Below are 21,604 nucleotides of genomic sequence, written 5' to 3'. Positions count from 1 at the left end.
AACAAGCCATGAATGCCGAATTAGATGCTCTTGAAAGGAACAAAACTTGGACGATGGTTAATCTCCCTGCCGGCAAGAAGACCATTAGTTGTCGTTGGGTTTACAGGATTAAGCACAAAGCAGATGGTTCTATTGACAGATATAAAGCCCGTTTGGTGGCAAGAGGTTTTACTCAAACTGAAGGTCTTGATTACTATGAAACTTTTTCTCCAGTTGTTAAAATCACCATTGTGCGTCTCGTTCTTGCCATTGCTGCTACCAATCAATGGTTTCTTCATCAGCTAGACGTCGATAATGTTTTCCTTCACGGTGATTTAACTGAAGAAATCTACATGAAGCTTCCTCCTGGTCTGAGTCCGTCTAATCCCAATCTTGTTTGCAAGCTTCAGAAATCTCTTTACGGATTAAAACAGGCCAGCAGGAATTGGAATCATAAGCTAACATCTGAGTTACTGTCTCTCGGGTATATACAAAGTTCAGCAGATCATTCGTTGTTTATCAAGCATTCTCATTCTTCTATCACCATTATTTTGGTTTATGTTGATGATATCTTGTTATCTGGAAATAATTTCTCTGAAATCACCACTGTTAAGAACCATCTTCACAGTAAATTTCGCATTAAAAACCTTGGAGATCTCAAATATTTTCTGGGTTTTGAAATTGCTAGATCTAAAGTTGGGATCTGTATAAATCAGAGAAAATATTGTCTTGACTTAATTTCTGAAGCTGGTATGCTAGGGTGTAAACCAGCCACAACACCCTCTGACCCATATGTAAAATTGCATGCTGATGAAGGAACTCTCCTCATAGATCCTTCTTCTTATCGTCGTTTGATTGGGAGGTTAATATACCTTACTAATACAAGGCCTGACATTGCTTTTTCCGTCCAGCAACTTAGCCAATTTGTGTCTACTCCACGTCAACCCCATATGCAACAAGCCATGAGAATTGTTAGATACTTGAAGAATGCTCCTGGTTCTGGTCTGTTATATGCTGCTGATAATTCTTTTAGAGTTCATGCTTACTCAGACTCTGACTGGGCTACTTGTGCTACCACTAGAAGATCTGTATCTGGTTTCTGTATTTTCCTTGGATCTGCCCTCATATCTTGGAAATCAAAGAAACAAACTATTGTTTCTAAGTCTTCATCTGAAGCTGAATAGAGGTCTTTAGCCTCTCTGACCTGTGAACTCCAGTGGCTGCACTACCTTTTCAAGGATTTACATATTCCTTGTTCTACTCCATACTCAGTCTACTATGACAATAATTCTGCCATCCATATTGCCAAGAATCCAACCTTTCACGAAAGAACCAAACAAGTAGACATAGATTGCCATGTTACCAGACAAAAGATTCAAGATGGTCTCATTAAACTCCTTCATGTGTTGTCTGTCAATCAAGTTGCTGATGTTTTTACAAAGTCCCTCTATCTTTCTTCTTTTAATTCTGGTGTATCCAAGCTCAACATGCATAATATTCATGTTCACCTTGAGGGAGGATGATAGAGAGATAACATATCTCTTCTTCTGTTACTGTTCAGTTAGGTCTGTTACCTTTTTCTATTTTTCCATTCTCCTTGTATATATACATTGTACCTTCCGCTGCTGCAATACACTCTGTATTCTTCTCTATTCAATAATAATGAGAAGCTTTCTCTTGAGCATTATTACAAACACTGTCAACCTCTGATACAAGTTTATATATAAGCGTATCTTCCACACTATGTAATGCACTCACAATGGTTAAATTTGGTATCATTTTTTTCTATATCCATATGGGTGCAACCACACTCAAGTGATTTTATAAGAAAAAGTTTTGGTAAAAAATTGAGTACATGATTTTCCTCCATATTAAACTTTACGTATGCAATATGTTTAAATTGTTTCACATGTTATTATGTCACATAAAATATCTACAAATAGTTAAATTTTCCAGCATCACACCTAACATTCATCTCTTCCCCTTAAATTTCCAACATATCAGTTACACTCAACACACCTCATCCTCCAATCACCCAACATTCATCTCAAATATATACAATAATTAATACAAATAATATATAATACATAAAACAAGTTGGTTTTTTATAGGGACTCACGATTTATTTGTAAATATATTTTTCATTTTAGATTTTATGGTTAATAATAAAATATTGGTTTATATATATATATATATATATATATATATATATATATAGCATCTACAAATAGTATTGTCAAAAATTCGTTGGCAACTGAATATGCTTAACTTGAAAATCCCTTAAACCCTAGCTGCTGCTAATTCTTCTTCTTCCTCTTTGTTTGCCGCTTTTCTTTTTTGGGCTTCATTTTTTCCTTAACCACTACAAGAAATCGTAAAGTTAGCAACAAAAATTTACTGATGAATTTTGGACGCTTCCGACGAATGGTTATCGGTAATACATATTTTTAATGAACCTTGCACAAGATATATATCGTATTAGCGGAACGAAGAAAGTATTGAAGGGAGCGCAAGGAGAGTCTAGGTGAGGTTCATGAAAGTGAAATGGAGATGGATGAATAAGGGATAACATTGGCGGCTCCAAGCGACGCCAACAAGAGCTTTGACCGATCGGAGGCACCCAACGATGAGACCTGGGTGATTCGCATGTGTGATGAAGAGAATGGAGAAACTATAGAAGTTTTTTTTATGACTTAAATACCTTATTGATTCCAATTTTCGTGACTTTTGTTTCATTTGGTTCACATTTTTTTTAAATGTTCAAAATGATCCTAATTTTTGTAAATTGTGGTCAATTTGATCTTTTTTACATACGTCGTTTAAATGTTTAAATAGTTAGCGGAATGTGAACAGTAACTGGCACATGTCACTTTGTAGTCAGCATTGTGACATGTGACAGTGCCACGTGTCAAACCAATGTCAATGTCACATGTCAAATTAGTGTCATTACCACATGTCAAGTTAGTGTCATTACCACGTGTCAAGTTAGTGTCATTGTCACATGTTAGTGTCTCGTAATTTATATTCAATCTGGTCATAATTTTTGTTAATTTTGTTTAATTTAGTCCCAATTTTCGTTATTTTTGTTCAAATAAGTCTCAATTTTACCCCTTTCCAAATTGATCAAATTTAATCTCTATATAAATGTTATTTTGAAATTTTTATTTTTATTAAAATTTAAATTTAAACTAAGAATTTTCCTTCTAACTTTAAAAGTAATGAAAAATTTTCCTTCAAATTTTAAAAATAATTAAGCCTTTTCCTTATCATTTAAAAAATAATGAAGAATTCTAATTTTAAAAACAATGAAGAATTTATCCTCTAATTTTAAACTAACTTTAACCATATTTATTACGTGTAGTAAAAATCAAACATATATATACTAATTTCCTTCCAAAAGTATAGTTAGGTTTGGTATAAAAATAATGAAATAAATACTTAAAATAAATGTGAAGTTTAATAAAAATAAAAATTTTAGTATAACATTTATATAAAAATTAAATTTAGTCAATTTTGAGAGAGACAGAATTGGGACTGAATCGAACAAAAATAACAAAAATTGAGACTATATTGAACAAAATTAACGAAAATTGGGAACGAATTTAATATAAGTCACGAGACAAGACAGTGACACATGATGATAATGACACTAACTTAACACATGATAATGACACCGGCTTGACACATGGCAGTGACACGTCACGTGTTGGACTAAATTGAACAAAATTAACGAAAATTGGAACCGAATTTAATATAACTCACGAGATACTGACACATGATAATGACATTAACTTAACACGTGATGATGACACTGGCTTGACAAGAGGAAGTGACACACCACGTGTTGAACTAAATTGAACAAAATTAACGAAAATTGAGACCAAATTTAATATAACTGACGAGACACTAACACATGGCAATGACACTAACTTGACATGTGTCAATAACACTGGCTTGACACATGGACAACATTTTTAAAATTAATTTAAAAAAATTAAAAAAACCACAAAGTGACACCTGGTAAATATTAATTTATTTTAAATAAAAAAAATGTTTAAGAAATATTAAACAACTCTTAACTTTCCATAAGATTAAGATGATCGGTTCTTTTAAGAGAAAAAATAATATACCAATAAATAAAAAACTGATAAATAATAATAAAATTAAATGATCGATGAGAGAACTCATTTTATTATTTATAATTTATTTAAATTATTATTTTTTAACTTTTTAATAATTTAATTTTAACTTAATTATACATTTTTTGTGTTTCATATTTTTTTGTGAAAAACATTATTTTCATTAATGTAAACCTCTTGTACCGAACAAATTACTTCTCTGATTCTGAATTAAAAACACTTGTTCATATATATATATATATATATATATATATATATATATATATATATATATATATATATATATATATATATATATATATATATATATATATATATACCACTAGAAAACTAATATAAAAGAATAACAGGTAAATTATCCTAAATTTCATTAGTGAAAGTTAACATTAAAACATCAGAAATTGATGCCCATAAAATTTCAAAATTTTCAGTAATCGTGAATCTATTTCATTGATTAGAAAAAACATGAAGAAAATATAGGTATCTCCTCCTTTTGATACGGATGGTAATGTGGGTCACTCTGTTTCATTTTGGTCTCATCCAGAATAAATATGTTAGATTAGTCCGTTTTGCAAAAAAATGTGGATTAATTTGTCCGTCTAACATGATATTTGTTGTGGGTTTGTGATTCGTATAAAAAACTATTTATTTAATAATTTTTTATTCAACAGTTTTAAAAATTTTATTTTGTTTAATTAAATTAATTAAAATAATAAATTTTATAAATCTATTTATTAAAATAAGTAATATTCATAATTTTTAAATTTTTAATTTTTAAGTATAAATATGTTAGAAATTTTATAATAAATATATATAACTAAAACAATAACAAAATTAAATTTTAAATAACTAAAGTTGTCAAATTAAAACTAATTGAAGACCTTCTTAAAGCAAACTTAATCGATGATAATTCTACACAATATTCACATAATAGATACATCATAAACTATCAAATATCAAATATTATATACAATTACAAGACTAACCAAAGGCAAGTTTTTAATATTATACTATGTACTCAAACAAACAATTTTAAATTTCAAAGATAAAATTTACAAAAAGAAATATCACTTGAAAATGAACATGTGTCATCAACTCGTTCATGTAAGTATTATCGGAACCCGTATTTATTTTGGTGAAAAATTCTTATTGACTATATATGAATATAAAATTTATGAACGAGAATATACATATTTATCTCATTTCATTTCTAATACTCATCTTTATTTAAATTATTAAATTACTCATAGTTTTTATGAAGTAACTTTATATATGTTTTTACGAAAAACATTGATATACTGAAATCACAAATAACCAATGATATGTTGCGGTTATGAAAAAGTAACGATATATTATAGTTATGAAAACCGTTTTGTATTGCTCTCTATGCTTATGTAATTTTTATTCTTTTATACTTAATTTTTATTTTCTTTATTTAAATACATATGACAACATATTTACAGAAATATACACTGTATGTATTTGTTTCATGAATAAATACTCAATCGTATATATATGTTATTGATTTCATTAAATTATTTATAAAACACTTTCTCACTACTAAATATAAAACAAAAAACATAAGTTACAATTTTTATAACGATTTTTAAAAATATGCTACAATTTGAAATTTACACATTATAAAGAGAAATTACGAAATTTAAATTTCTTTTAAAATTAATATTTGTAATGTTAACAATACATAGAAAATTTAAAATCGAAATGTATAGTAACAAATTTTGAATTTAAAATTCAAAATATGTAAAAATATGTTATCAAAGTTTGAATATTAAATTCAAAAATAAAAAAATACCAAAAAACAAAGTTGCTTTAAAGAATTTTTTAATGCTTTGAACAATTGTTAATTTTTTGAACGTCAAAAAAGTTTAAACAATAACTTAAAAAATAATTTTGATAATACAGATATAAATGTATTATTACAAATGTATAGTGAAAATTATATATTTTTTAATATATTTAAAGATATAAAAATCACTAATAATTTTAATTTTAATTTTCTAAAATCAAGATACATGTTGCTAAATTGAAATTTGAAATATATCGTAATAAAGTTTGAATTCAAATTCAAAATTACAAAAATTATAAAAATATGGTAACAAAGTTTAAATTTGAAATTCAAAATAAATAAAAAATACCTATGAAAAAATGAATCAATAGAGTAGTTCACCAAATATTTAACCTTTGTATTTTTACATAATTAACTTTTTATATTGCCTACATGGTTTATTCTCTTTAGTTTTAATCGTTTATTATTTATATATTTTTGCATTGTCTAACAATTGTATTTTTACATAATCTACTATTTACATTGAATGCAAGATCTATCATTTATAATTTTTTATTGTCTGCTATTCATATTTTTTGTATTTTTAAAGAATCTACTCAACCATTTTTGATTGCTCATCATTTTTACTATTCCAAATTTTACTATTTATATTTTTCTACATTGTTTAATTAATATTTTATTTAAAATTAAATTTTATTTCTTAATTTTAATTAATTTAATCTTAATATATTATTAAAATAATTCTATACAATACTAAAAATATATATACATAACTCATATACATTATTATCATAAAAACTTACAAAGTTATTATTCAATTTTATAAAATAAAATATTTATATTAATTTTAATTATATTTTTATAATTTAAAATTAATTTAATAAATGTACTACGATTTATGATTTTAAGAATCCGGTGTGGGGTACACACATTTTAAGATAAATTTGAAGATGTTAGAGTTTGCTTTGTGAGTCTGCTAACATGAGACATCGCGTTATCATTCTTCTCTTCCATCGATAATTAAATTAGAAACGATTCACTTATAACTTATACTCTCATATTACTTAACAATCTTTTAAGAGAGAGGATAATAATATTTTGACTCACTTTTAACTAGAGGTGGCAAAACGAGTCAGCTTGACCCGTTTTGCCTCACTTCGCCTTTGGCCCGCCAAAAACGGGTCAAGTTGTGCTGTCCTGTCACTAAGAAATAGGTTGGACAATTCAATCTGTCTCGCCTTAGGGTGAGCTGACTATTCCGTCACTTTTTTTAAAAGATTGTTAAAATTTTTTTTAAACTTTTTTAAAATAATTTGTTTATATATATATATATATATATATATATATATATATATATATATATATATATATATATATATATATATTTGTTTATAAAGTATAAAAATTTATTCATTTTTAATTATTTATAATTTTAAAATAAAAAAAAATGGGTTGGTGGGTTAGGGTGGGCTTGTCCGCCTTTAACCCGCCAATTTGGCGTGCTAGACGGGTCGGGCCACAACGGATTGGCGGATTGAAAATTTCAATCCATCCCATCTTTTTGCTGGTGAACCTGGTCCACTTTGACATGCTTATTTTTAACCCATTATTTTAATCCACCACTCAAACAAATAAAATTTAACAATAAAAAAACTTAAATCAAATTCAGCTAAAATTTTTGATATTACTTAAGAATAAATTTATTATTTTTTTACATATTACTTAATTTTCTTTTTTTTTTACCCACATATATCATGTTTATGCGGTATAATTTTTTTTCATTAACAAAATTTTAATAATTTAATTTAGATATTAATTTACAAAATATAAAATTTTAATTACTAAAAGAATTAATATTATAAATAAAAATTATAATTAATTTTTAAATTGATATCTAAATTGGTTTCTTATGTCTTTTTTACTCACATATATCATGTTTTTACATTATAAAAAAATCATTAACAATAAATTTTAGTGATCCAAAATTAATAGTTTTTATAATCACTAATCTAGACACTAATTTACAAAATAAAAAATTTTGATTACAAAAATAGTCATTATATAAAAAATTATAATTATTTTATAAATTAGTCTCTAAAATTTAACTACTAAAATTTTAGCAAAAAAAAATAGTTTATAAATTGTTTACTAAATATTAATTACTAATATTTTGACTACTAAAAAAATAAAATTTTAAATTAATCTCTCATTAATTAATGATTAATTTAACCACTATTTATAATATTTTGTTAATAATAATATTTATTTTAATATTAATATTTTAGTTTATAAATTAATATCTAAATTAGTATTATAATAATTAATAATTTTTACTTATAAAAATAATTTTATAAATTAATATTATAATAATTGATAATTTTTGTTATTAAAATTTATTTTTTGGTTTTCATTTGAAATTTTCATTTCTATCCAGACCAGAACAATGATTTTAATATGTTCAGACCCTTTCCTGCATTTAACTGTAAAAAGTTATTTTTCTATCCAATTGGAATTTTATTCTTTTGCACATGTTCTTTTTCTTAGCTAACAAGGAACAGACAAGGAACCAGACCTAGAGTTAGTTAGTACTATTCTACAAAACCACCTTAGTTGACTATTTCGTGTAAGAGCTGCTGACTTGTCAATCTCTTATTGGCTAAGACGCGTGTAAGAAAGCTGGCTAAACGTGAATTCCAAGTAAGCTACCAATTTTCCTTGTCAGCAGACTGCTTTCAAAGTTTGGGTTTTCATAGAGGAAGCATGTGAAGGATATATTTTTATTTTATTTCTACACAAAAATAATTTTAGAAATTTATAAATAATAAAGTCGAGTTTAATTATTTTTTAATTAAAAATTAATAATCTTTACTAAAAATAAAAATTTTACATGGGTTACATATGAATCATGATTAATCAAAATTTATGGTCAAAATATCACCTTTCTTTTTAATTTTCATAAAATAAATTTCAATATTTATAAAAATATTTATGGTCAATTAAATATATTTTAATTATTTTAGTAATCATGATTTTTTTAAATATACTAAAAAGTCATAATAGATTATAACGTATTTAATGGTGAATCGTCATAAAAAATAAAATCTTAAATATAAAATTTATTATTTACAACATCTTATATTAGAGGAGAAACAAGATCTTTATCATAGAGAGCAAGATTCCAAAATAGTATTAAAGTTATATTTTAAACGATTTCTAATAAAAAAATATTGTGAAATCTATAAAAAAGTTATTTATACTAAAGATCTTTTCTCTTATCATTTTTTTTATCTCTTATATGTGTTAGAAAAAGTAAATTTAAGGTTGAGTCATGAGTTTATATGAGATAAAATTTAAATTGGATTTTTGTTAAAGATATATTATGTCGCTAGATTATATAAGTCAACGTCGTAGTTATAGTCGAATAGAACGTTAATAACAAGACTAACAAAGCAAATTGCTGGTTTAAAATGAGTTGCATCGATTGGGAAGTTTTGTTGAAAAGGCTACGCGCGAGTAACTTTCTTTACCTTCAACCTTTGCTGGAAAAACTATTAAGATTTTCCTGTCATATTATTTTGCACTATGGAATTTACCTTTTACTGTGCAGATATTTATATTTGTATTTATACATTTAAATAAAATAGAAATAATAAAAAATATTATCTTGAATGATTAGAAATCATGCATTTCACATTTTTTAAATAACTATGATTGTATTTTAACAGACATGATTAAATTATTTGAGCGATGAAACTTTCCATAAATATGAAAAACAATCTCAATCAAAACACAACTTTGATATCTAGCAATTTAATATGATTGGGTCAAAATAAGAATTACAACAAATTATCACGCAACTTTTGTACAACAATATTTAAACGCAAAAAGCAAATAAGGGATGACTTAATGCAAGTAGTTATGGAGTCAATACAATCAGTTCCTATTTTCTTGTTTTCTTCTTTTTATTTTTAAATTACATTCTTAAGAAATTTATATTTCACTTCTATATTATAAAATTATTCTGTAAAATAAAATTTATACCTCATTCATGTATTATAAAATTATTTTATATTTAATCCATGTAAGACTTCTATCAATATATCTTAATTGATGTAATAATAATGTATATTAGCGTTTATTTTTATAGTGCAGAGTTAAGTATGTAATTTAATATATATATATATATATATATATATATATATATATATATATATATATATATATATAATATGTGTGGATTGTAGTAAAATAATATTTTTATTTAATATTCAACCAGGTATAAAATAAAATAATAAAAAAAATCAATTGATCTATTCTCTTACTCCTTTATGAGTTTTTATTTTTATTAACTCCTTGTACAGTTTTTATCAAAGTTGAAGAGCTATAATCTTCATACTTATGAACTAAGTAATATGCAAACCTGACCAAAAGATGAACACAAGAGCCTTTCTTCCTTATATTAATATTTCCCGTATAATATTATACAGAATAATGGTAGTACTTATTTAATCAATTAAATTACTTTATCTACCCAAAAAAATATTAAATTACTTTTCGACAATTGACTTTCTATCTAATATAATGTTTATAGAATTAAATTATTTTATAGTATTATAAATAATTACCTCCTGAGTAATTCGTTGTACAAATATCATTTATATAGAAACTTTATTTTATTGAAGTGACTTATTTTTAACATGGTAACAGTTTTTAATTTTATTATATATACATTTAATATAGATGTTCTTCTACTAAGGGAAAAGTTATAGTTATGATGTACTCTTAGTTCCATAGATTAATATGATATTTATATCAATAGTAATATTCCAGTCAAAAAGTAAATTAATCATATATAATTAAAAAAGAGATCTCATGATGACACCTCACTGCTAGAACATGATTTCATTGTCTCGTGGTGGTGTCTCATTTTACGTATCCGGATAGTCAAGTCTTGGAGTCTTAAATGATTTGGTAATCTATGTGTGAATGTCTGTTAGTTATGTTTGACTTTGAAACTGCATGTTGATTGTTGTGATATAAAATTTTTTTACACTATCTTACCCTTTTGTGCTTGTGTGTATGTTGTGTGTGGCTTTTTCTATTGCGATGATCATCAATTTTATTGATGTGAGCATATGTGAGAATCCCTGGCAGTGATAATGATAGTAGAGACGTCGCAACTTGATGGTTGGACGGGTTTTGGGCTCACTATGGAGCCTAGATATGAAGGAGACTTGATAGTTTATGATTCTCTAGTCTTGGATAAGACCTTGTACTACCTTTAGAACTTTTGCACTTTATTTTAGGAGTGTGGTGCCCTTCTCTTTTATTATGAACATGTTTGGTACACTGTGTACCTTCATATCCCAAACTCCATATTATCTGAATATTCATGTATGTAACGTTTTGTTAAATTGATTTTATCTATTTAATTGGGACGTTACATATGTCTCATTTCATCCTAACACTCATTTCCGTTTAAATTTAAATTACTCGTAATCTATTAAATAACCTTATGATATACTGAAATAACAAATAACCAATGATATGTTGTGGTTATGAAAAACCAATGATATATTATAGTTATGAAAACCGTTTTGTATTGCTCTCTATTCATGTTTATGTAATAAATACTCAATGGTATATCTATATATTATTGATTTCAGTAAATTATTTATAAAACACTTTCTTACTACTAAATATAAAAAAAAAAACATAAGTTACATTTTTTATAACAATTTAAAGAAATATGCTACAATTTGAAATCTACACATTATAAAAAGAAATTACGAAATTTAAATTTCTTTTAAAATTAAGATTTATAATGTTAACAATACATAGAAAATTTAAAATCGAAATGTATAGTAACAAACTTTGAATTTAAAATTCAAAATACTAAACATGGTAAAAATATGATATCTTTGAATATTAAATTAAAAATTAAAAAAACTACTAAAAAATAAAGTTGTTTTAATGAATTTTATAATGCTTTTGAACGATTGTTACATTTTTTGAACGTCAAGAAAGTTTAAACAATAATTTAAAAAATAATTTTTAAATGTATTATTACAAAATAAAAATTATATTTTTTTAACATTTAAAGATATAAAAATTACTTATGATTCCAATTTTAACTTTTATTTTTTAAAACCAAGATCCATGTTACTAGATTGAAATTTGAAATATACGACAATAAAGTTTGAATTCAAATTTAAAATTACAAAAACTATAAAAATATAGTAACAAAGTTCAAATTTGAAATTCAAAATAAATATAAACAAAACTATGAAAAAACGAATCCAAATGTTTAACATTTGTATTTTTATATAGTCAACTCTTTATATTTTTGCCACCATTGTCTATCTTTTTTTAGTTTTAATTATTTATTATTTATATATTTTTGCATTGTCTAACATTTATATTTTTACATAATCTACTCTTTATATTGAATGCACTATCTATGATTTGTATTATTTTTATCATCTGCTATTCATATTTTTTGTATTTTTAAAGAGTCTATTCAACCATTTTTGTATTGCTCATCATTTTTACTATTTTACTATTCGAAATTTTACTATTTATATTTTTCTACATTGTTTAATCAATTAAATTGAATTTTATTTCTTAATTAATTTAATCTTAATATATTATTTAAAATAATTCTATACAATACTTAAAATATATATAAATAACTTATATACATTATTATCATAAAAACTTACAAAGTTATTATTCAATTTTATAAAATAAAATATTTATATTAATTTTAATTATATTTTTATAATTTCAAATTAATTTAATAAATGTGCTACGATTTATGATTTTTAGAATCCGGTGTGGGGTACACATATTTTAAGATAAATTTGAAGATGTTGAAGTCCCCTTTGCGAATATGCTAACATGAGACGTTGCATTATCGTTCTTCTCTTTTATCGATAATTAAATTATAAAGAATTCACCTATACTCTAATGTTACTTAGCAATCTTGTAAGAGAAAAGATAATAATATTTTAACTCACTTTTAATTAGGGGTGGCATAATGAGCCAACTTGACCCGTTTTGGCTCGTTTCGTTTTTGGCTCGCCAAAAACAGACCAAGTCGGACTGTCCTTCACAAAAAAATGGGTTGGACACACAACGAGTTGGCGGGTTGAAAATCCCAATCCGACCCGCCCTTTTGCTGGTGGACCTAGTCCGCTTTAATATGCCTACTTTTAATATTACTTAATTTTCTTATGTTTTTTTTTACCCACATATATCATGTTTATGCACTACATTTTTTTTTTCATTAACAATAAATTTTAATAATTTAATTTACATACTGATTTACAAAATAAAAAATTTTAATTACTAAAGTAATCACTATTATAAATAAAAATTGTAATTAATTTTTAAATTGATCTCTAAATTGATTTCTTATGTCTTTCTTACCCACATATATCATGTTTTTGCATTATAAAACAATCACTAACAATAAATTTTAGTGATCCAAATTTATTAGTTACTATAATCACTAAATACTAATTTATAAAATAAAAAAATTTGGTTACAAAAATAATCTTTATATTAAAAATTATAGTTAATTTATAAACTGGTCTCTAAAATTTAACTACTAAAATTTTAGATTAAAAAAATAAGTAGTTTATAAATTGTTTACTAAATATTAACTACTAATCTTTTAACTACTAAAAAAATAAAATTTTAAATTAATCTCTCATTAATTAATGATTAATTTAACCACTAATTATAATATTTTATTAATAATAATATCTATTTTAGTGTTAATATTTTTTATTTCATAAATTAATATCTAAATTAGTATTATAATAACTAGTAATTTTTGTTATTAAAATTGATTTTTGGTTTGCTTTTGAAATTTTCATTTTCATCCAGACTAGAACAATGATTTTACTATGTTCAGACCCTTTCCTGCATTTAACTGTAAAAAGTTAATTTTCTATCTAATTGGATTTTTATTCTTTTGCACATTTTCTTAGCTATAACAACGAACAAACACGGAACCAGACCTACTTAGTTGGTACTATTCTACAAAACCACTTAGTTGAATATTTCGTATGCGTGTGTAAGAGCTGCTGACTTGTCAATTTCTTATTGGGTAAGACGCGTGTAAGAAGTAAGCTACCAATTTTCCTTGTCAGCAGACTGCTTTCAAAGTTTGGGTTTTCACAGGGGAAGCATGTGAAGGATACATTTTTATTTTATTTCTACACAAAAATAATTTTAGAAATTTATAAATAATAAAGTCGAGTTTAATTTTTTTAATTAAAAATTAATAATATTTACTAAAAATGGAAAAGTTTACATAGGTTACAAATAAATCATGGAAATATATTATCAAAATATGATTTTTTTTTCATTACATCATTTGATGTGTGACAATTAGTTAAAATTTATGATCAAAATATCACGTTTCTTTTTAATTTTCATAAAAAAATTTAAATATTAATAAAAATATTTTTGGTGAATTAAATATATTTTAATTATTTTAGTAATCATGAATTAAATATATAGTCGAATAGAACGTTAATAACAAGACTAACAAAGCAAATCGCTGGTTTAAAAAGAGTTGCATCGATGGGGAAGTCTTGTTGAAAAGGCAATGCGCGAGTAACTTTCTTTACCTTCATCCTTTGCTGGAAAAACTATTAAAATTTCCCTATCATATTATTTTGCACTATGAAATTTACCTTTTACTGTGCAGATATTTGTATTTATATTTATACATTTAAAAAAATAGAAATAATGAAAAACATTATCTTGAATGATTAGAAATTATGCATTTAACATTTTTTTAAATAAGGCTTAAATACATTTTTTGTCCTCATTTTCGTAGTGTTTGTTGCGAATGGTCCTCATTTTGACAGAATGTTTAAAATGGTCATCATTTTTACCGAATGTTTAAAATGGTCCTCATTTTCGCAATTCGTGTTTTATTTGGTCGTTTTCTATAACGCCGTTTAAATCATTAACGAATAATTGTACAGGTGACACGATTTATATTAGGGTGTGTTACGTGCACTGTACAGGTGGCTAATTAACATTAATTTTTCAATTTAGGGTAAATTTTGCAATTAGAGAAATTTCTTCATCTTCGTCTTTCTTGAACTCGGAATGAAGTGGAGAGTATTGTACTACATTTTGACTTTCCTTAAACTTCGTTCAATTTCACTTTTGCCAAACATTGATGTAGTGCATTTTGATGATGATGAATTAATGTTATGAATTTAACTTCTTCCAGACTTAGATCAATTTAATTTTTTTCAAGTTTAGATCAATATCACTTACTTCAATGCTCAGAGATTAAGATGACATTTTGAACATGTTGGGACTAATATCAACATAATCAAACTAATTCATTTCTTCATTTAACACTAGTACAAAACAGATTGGACTTTAAAATCATTAATCTGCCTCATTTGTGTCATGATGATGACATCTTTTCATCAACACCACCATTTGAAAAAGTTGCAACCCACATTATTGGAACCATCGTAAATCAATAAATCAAAAATTAAAATCAATTTATTATTAACACAAAAATAAAAACAGATTGTACCCAAAATTTTCTACTAATATTCTTTGGAGTTCTTGCCATCCTTAAAGTTGTCATCTCTCCACAGCTACAAATTGGGGTTAATCCATTTCTCGTTGAACTGCCAACGGTGCACGAAGTGATACAACACGGTTGTCTCCAACGATTACAACCAGAGGTAAAGGAAGAAGATTGGGACCGTAACATACCTATATAATGGGATTGCAGGAAGAAGAAGATTGCAGCAACACCAATTGGGAATGGAGGAACAAGATTGCCAAAACTCACCAACTGCCCAAACATTCCTTACCAAAACCCTAACTCACTTGTTTAACCCCAAATATCTAATTACCACACCTGTACAATACACGTAACACACCCTAATACAAACCGTGCCACTTGTACAATGCTCCATTAATGATTTAAACGACGCTACAGAAAATGACCAAATAAAATACGAATTGCGAAAATGAGGATCATTTTAAACATTCGGTAAAAATAAGGACCATTCGCAACAAACACTGCGAAAATGAGGACCAAAAAGATATTTAAGCATTTAAATAACTATGATTCTATTTTAACAGACAATATTAAATTATTGAGGGATGAAACTTTCCATAAATAATATGAAAAACAATTTCAATCAAAACACAACTTTGATATCTAGCAATTTAATACGATTGGGTCAAAATAAGAATTACAACAAATTATTACGCAACTTTTGTGCAACAATAATTAAAAGCAAAAAGCAAACAAGGAATGACTTAATGCAAGAAGTTATGGAGTCAATACAAACAGTTTCTGTTTTCTTGTTTTTTTTTTTTTTTTTTAATTGCAGACTTAACTTTGGACTATAAAGATAAATGCTAATATACATTGCTATGTCGATTAACACATATTTATCGTAAATGTTTTATTGAAAAAAAATAAATATGTATATCATCGTATGACATACATAATTTTTTTTCTTTTTACAAATAACATTTAAGGTGAGGTTAATTTATACTTCATTTACCTATTATAAAATTGTTTTTTATATTTCGATGTGAGACTTTCAACTATAGATGTTAATTGATGTAATAATAATGTATATTAGCATTTATTTTTATAATGGAAAGTTAAGTCTGCAATTTAAGAAAAAAGAAAATGAAAAAAAAAAAATATATATATATATATATATATATATATATAATATGTGTGGGTTGTAGTAAAATAATATTTTAATTTAATATTCAACCAGGTTTGGGTATAGAATAAAATAATAAAAAAAATCAATTGATATATTCTCTTACTCCTTTATGAGTTTTTGTTTTTATTAACTCCTTGTATAGTTTTTATCAAAGTTGAAGAGCTATAATCTTCATACTTATGAACTAAGTAATTTGCAAACCTGACTAAAAGATGAACACAAGAGCCTTTCTTCCTTATATTAACATTTCCCGTATAATATTATACAGAATAATGGCAGAACTTATTTAATCAATTAAATTACTTTATCTACGAAAAAAAATTATTAAATTACTTTTCGACAACTGACTTTCTATCTAATATAATGTTAATAAAATTAAATTATTTTATAGTATTATAAATAATTACCTCCTGGGTAATTCGTTGAACAAATATCATTTATATCGAAACTTTATTTTATTGAAGTGACTTATTTTTAACATGGTAACAGTTATTAATTTTATCATATATACATTTAATATAGATGTTCTTCTACTAAGGGAAAAGTTATAGTTATGATGTACTCTTAGTTCCATAGATTAATATGATATTTATATCAATAGTAATATTCCATTCAAAAAGTACATTAATCATATATAATATAAAAAGAGGCTCGATTTTTTTTATATATTTATTCACCTACATCCTTTCTATTCTTGAATGCTGGTGTACAAAACATGTTTTTACATGATTATATATTATGTAATTATGTAATTATGTAATTATAAAAATACAAAATAATATTACAAAATATTACTTTTAATAGAAGTCATTACATATATTAAATGTAACGCGTGTGATTAGATAAGCAACTACGCGCCCTGATGGATGGTGTGGTTCTTTCTGGATAGAACTAGAATTTGGTGGAAGCCAAACCCTAATAAAGAATTAGAAAAAAGAAAAAAAGCGCGCCCTCTCTCTATATAAGTGTGAGGCTTTTCGTGTCGAACCCCTTGTGCTTGTTTTTGTGTTTGTATTGAGAAAACGATACGATTCCTTGTTTTCAATGGAGGCTTTCTTCAATTCCCAATCGTCTTCGAGAAGCCGCTGGAGTTACGATACTCTCAAGAATTTCCGCGAGATCTCTCCGGTCGTTCAGAATCACATCAAACGGGTAATTACTAATTAAGTCTCCTCTCGGATTGGAAATTGATTTTGGGTGTGCAAACGGTTAGTCTCATATTGTATGTGTATTCTGAATCAATTTGATTGATTTCAGGTTTATTTTACGTTATGTTGCGCTGTTGTGGCTGCTGCTGTCGGAGCCTTTCTTCATGTATTGTGGAACATTGGGGGTTTTCTCACTACGGTGGGGTCTATTGGAACCATGGTTTGGTTGCTATCGACACCTCCTTTTGAAGAGGTTTGAATGCGATTCTACCCGATTTCTGCTCCGTCAATCTTATGAGAAGTTGTTCTCACTCATTGTTCTGTGTTTTTTTTTTTTCAGCAAAAGAGGTTGTCTCTGTTGATGGCTTCTGCCCTGTTTCAGGGCGCTTCCATTGGACCTCTGATTGATTTGGCGATAGCCATTGATCCTAGGTATGACCCTGCTATTACTTTTTTGGACACTTCTAATTAATTACTATTGTTGAGAGCCATTGATGCTAAAAATGATTCTTTTGAACGTTTTGGCTATTGGTGTTTGGTGTAGGAGCAAACAGAACTCCTTACGATGTGTAACATGCCTTTCTTTGTTTTTCTTGTTCTGGTTAATGTGCTTTAGATCATATTCTCCAACAGTGTTGTTATCCATATCTGTGTATAACAAATTAATAACCTGGTTTGTAGTTTACTGTAACTGGTGGAGTCTTCTGAAAAGTATCATTGTCTTGCCAGGGTTGATTATGTGATTAATAGAATATCATGCAAATACTGTTCCGTCATACACACAACCAAAATGTTCTTGTTGCTCAATATTTTGTATGAAGAGTATTAGCAATAGAATAATAATACACTTTTCTTAGTTAGAATTTATGTGAGGACCTCTAGTTTAGGAACGAGACGTCATACTTGTTCAGTTCTGCATCCAACCACACAGGATACGTGTTAAACAAGAAGCTACTAAGAGTTGCTTCTGCATTCTTTGCTCAATCTAATGTGAATTACTGGCTTTACCTTGGTTGATATTGTGTAAGCAAACACACTAGGAGAAATAGGTTGGGAAGAGTGTTGCAACATGGAAGCGTTTTGTCTTGTGATACCATTCTCTACCTTGCCCTCTCACTTTAACCTTTTTCTTAAGTTAATGTTTTTTGATAAATGGGCAGCTGCTTCTGTATTTAGTTTATAGTTTTGGATCCTGGTTTGACATTTTTGTTCCATTCTCCAGCCTTATCTTTAGTGCTTTCGTGGCGACTTCCTTGGCTTTTGGCTGTTTCTCTGCGGCAGCTTTAGTTGCAAGGCGTAGGGAGTATCTCTACCTTGGTGGTTTGCTTTCTTCTGGGCTGTCCATCCTTATGTGGTTGCACTTTGCTTCCTCTCTCTTCGGGGGCTCAATAGCGCTCTTTAAGTTTGAGGTAACTATCAATTTAATACCTAGAAAAACCCTTTTATATTTTCTCGTGTTTTGTATTATTAGATCTCTTGCGGGGTACTCATTTGCATTTTTTGCAGTTGTACTTTGGGCTTTTGGTGTTTGTAGGCTACGTCATAGTAGATACCCAAGAAATTATTGAGATGGCTCACTTTGGTGACCTGGATTATGTGAAGCATGCATTGACACTGTTCACTGATTCGGCTGCAATCTTTGTGCGGATTCTTATTATAATGGTGAATGGTTTTCTAGTATTATATTGGTTTTCTTTTTCTGTTCCCTACCTTTGAATTGGTATTGAAACAAGGTTTCCGTTATCCTTTCACAGTTGAAGAATTCATCCGAGAGAAATGAGAGGAAGAAGAAAAGGAGAGATTAAATGACTGACCGGGCTTGGACAACTCTACACTGACCTAGATCGTGGAAAGGCAAATAAACATAGTCTTTTGTATAGCTTTTGTTGTTGCCCATGTGTAGTTAGTTAGGTACCCTTGTTTTTACTTCAATGGTAAATAAAATGTCAGGATTTCTTTTAAACATCTTAATTTGTATCACTAATAATCATAATCTGTCGTATAATATGATATCGCTTTTTGTTTAAGAAATAAGCAGTATGCTGGGTTTTGAAAAGTCTCAAGTCAAGTAGATTTTACGGTTTAGTTTAACACAATGAGGGAAGTGTTATCTCATTAATTTGAGAATGAGATCATCGTCATATTCTGAAGCACTGAGGATGTGCTGCTACTCTCGCAGACCACAGTGGAACGTCAGGTAGACAACACAAAAAAACATTGAGGTTGATCAGCATTCTGATGGAGTAAAACAATATCTACCTGGTTATGTTATTCGTTTCTGTGACCTCATTAAGATTTTATTTTAGGAAATTTAATATATATCATTTTTCTGGTTAAGGGTCCAAATATATTTGAGCATATAATGAAGAGTGAAAGTAGGTGAAATGGCATAAACCAACTGTATCCCTTTTCCTTACATTATTTTAATGATAAAAAAAGTAGTTTGAGAGGGGAAATTGGATTTAACGTCACAGAGTTTATTTTGTTTTATAATATTTTGAATAAAGTAATAAATCCAATGCCATTGGGGAAGCAGATTAAAGCTAAAAGCAGCCATGCATATCTATACAGATTATGCTCATAATTTTTAGTAAAAAGGGGGCGGGATTAATGGAGGCAACTTCATAAACTTGCACATCCTTAAGTTTAAAAATAGTTTATCGATAAGGTTGTAGCCAGGATATTGTTTTAGAGAATTAAAATCTAATTTCTAAATGTAAGTATAATATTTATTTCAGATTTATTATGATTCTACTCCTTAAACGCTTTTAAATTCTACTTCTAGGTTCTAAGTTTTTCTAAATTTTAGTTTTAGTCCTTAAATGAAAAGTTGGTGGATTTATCTTTAAGCTTTTAAATTAAGATTTTTAAGTCTTGTATAATCAATTTGTTTTTTTGGATAAATTATTTTTCATGTTTCCATCTTTTAATACAATTGATTGTATTTTTTAATATTTTTAATGGTTTTTATAATTTTTTACGAAATTTTCTTTTATTTCCCCAATTATTGATTTATTTGTTTCGTTTTTATTGTCGTTGTTTTATTCTTCCTAATCAGATACTATTATTATCTATGATGTGTGAAAGCTACATCAACCTATTGATATCATAATTATGTAAATAGGTGAGATATATATATATATATATATATATATATATATATATATATATATTTTTTTTTTTTTTTTTAATAATTTTAAGGTCATAAGAAGTTCTATAACAAAAGTTCAAGTGAGATATTATTATGTATGCGGATTACTGATTTTTCATACTACATATAATACATTACAATCGTTTCTTTTCTTCAATTTTCAAAATCTTATTTGAAGTCAGACAAATAAAACCTGAAAATTGTTTGAAAATATCTCGAATCAATAATATTTCACTGTAAATTTGAAAAGTCAAAGTCATTTATTATTTCATCAAGTAACATGATATTTGATGAGAAAAACAAATAAACAAAGGAGCGAAGTCAAAATTATTGAGAAGATAAAGAGAATATTACTAGTCAGACATATGATAAGCGAGTAAAACTGAATTTTCTGAAAAGATGATAAACTAAAATATAATTTATTCAAAAATCATATGCAGACAAATTATTGCCATGACAGCTAATCTGACGTTGCCGTCACCACTTAATAGTTACATTTAAAACTGGGACGAGTTGTTAACGAAGAAAAGTGTATCAACCAAATCAATTAATTCTTTGTTTAAAGAATAAAAAGTAGAATTTGAAAAAATATAAAAATAGAACCTTCTAACTTTTTATTTTGTTTCTTAATAAAAAAA

General features: G+C 26.6%; 1 protein-coding gene across 1 annotated transcript; it reads left to right on the top strand.

The window, feature by feature from the left end:
- The first annotated feature begins 17,569 nt into the window (after positions 1-17,569).
- On the top strand, positions 17,570-19,849 carry LOC114179672 (bax inhibitor 1-like). The gene is made up of 6 exons (XM_028066084.2): positions 17,570-17,819; positions 17,925-18,068; positions 18,156-18,247; positions 19,038-19,224; positions 19,322-19,477; positions 19,570-19,849. The coding sequence occupies exons 1-6, from the start codon at positions 17,712-17,714 to the stop codon at positions 19,618-19,620; spliced, it is 738 nt and encodes a 245-aa protein (XP_027921885.1). The 5' UTR covers positions 17,570-17,711; the 3' UTR covers positions 19,621-19,849.
- Positions 19,850-21,604: the final 1,755 nt, after the last annotated feature.

The sequence above is a fragment of the Vigna unguiculata genome, chromosome 3 (assembly GCF_037176805.1).
Source record: "Vigna unguiculata cultivar grain cowpea cultivar isolate G323 ecotype 2 chromosome 3, ASM3717680v1, whole genome shotgun sequence".
Classification (NCBI taxonomy): domain Eukaryota; kingdom Viridiplantae; phylum Streptophyta; class Magnoliopsida; order Fabales; family Fabaceae; genus Vigna; species Vigna unguiculata.
Note: the sequence above shows the minus strand (reverse complement) of the source record. Positions and strands in the feature narration are given on the sequence as shown.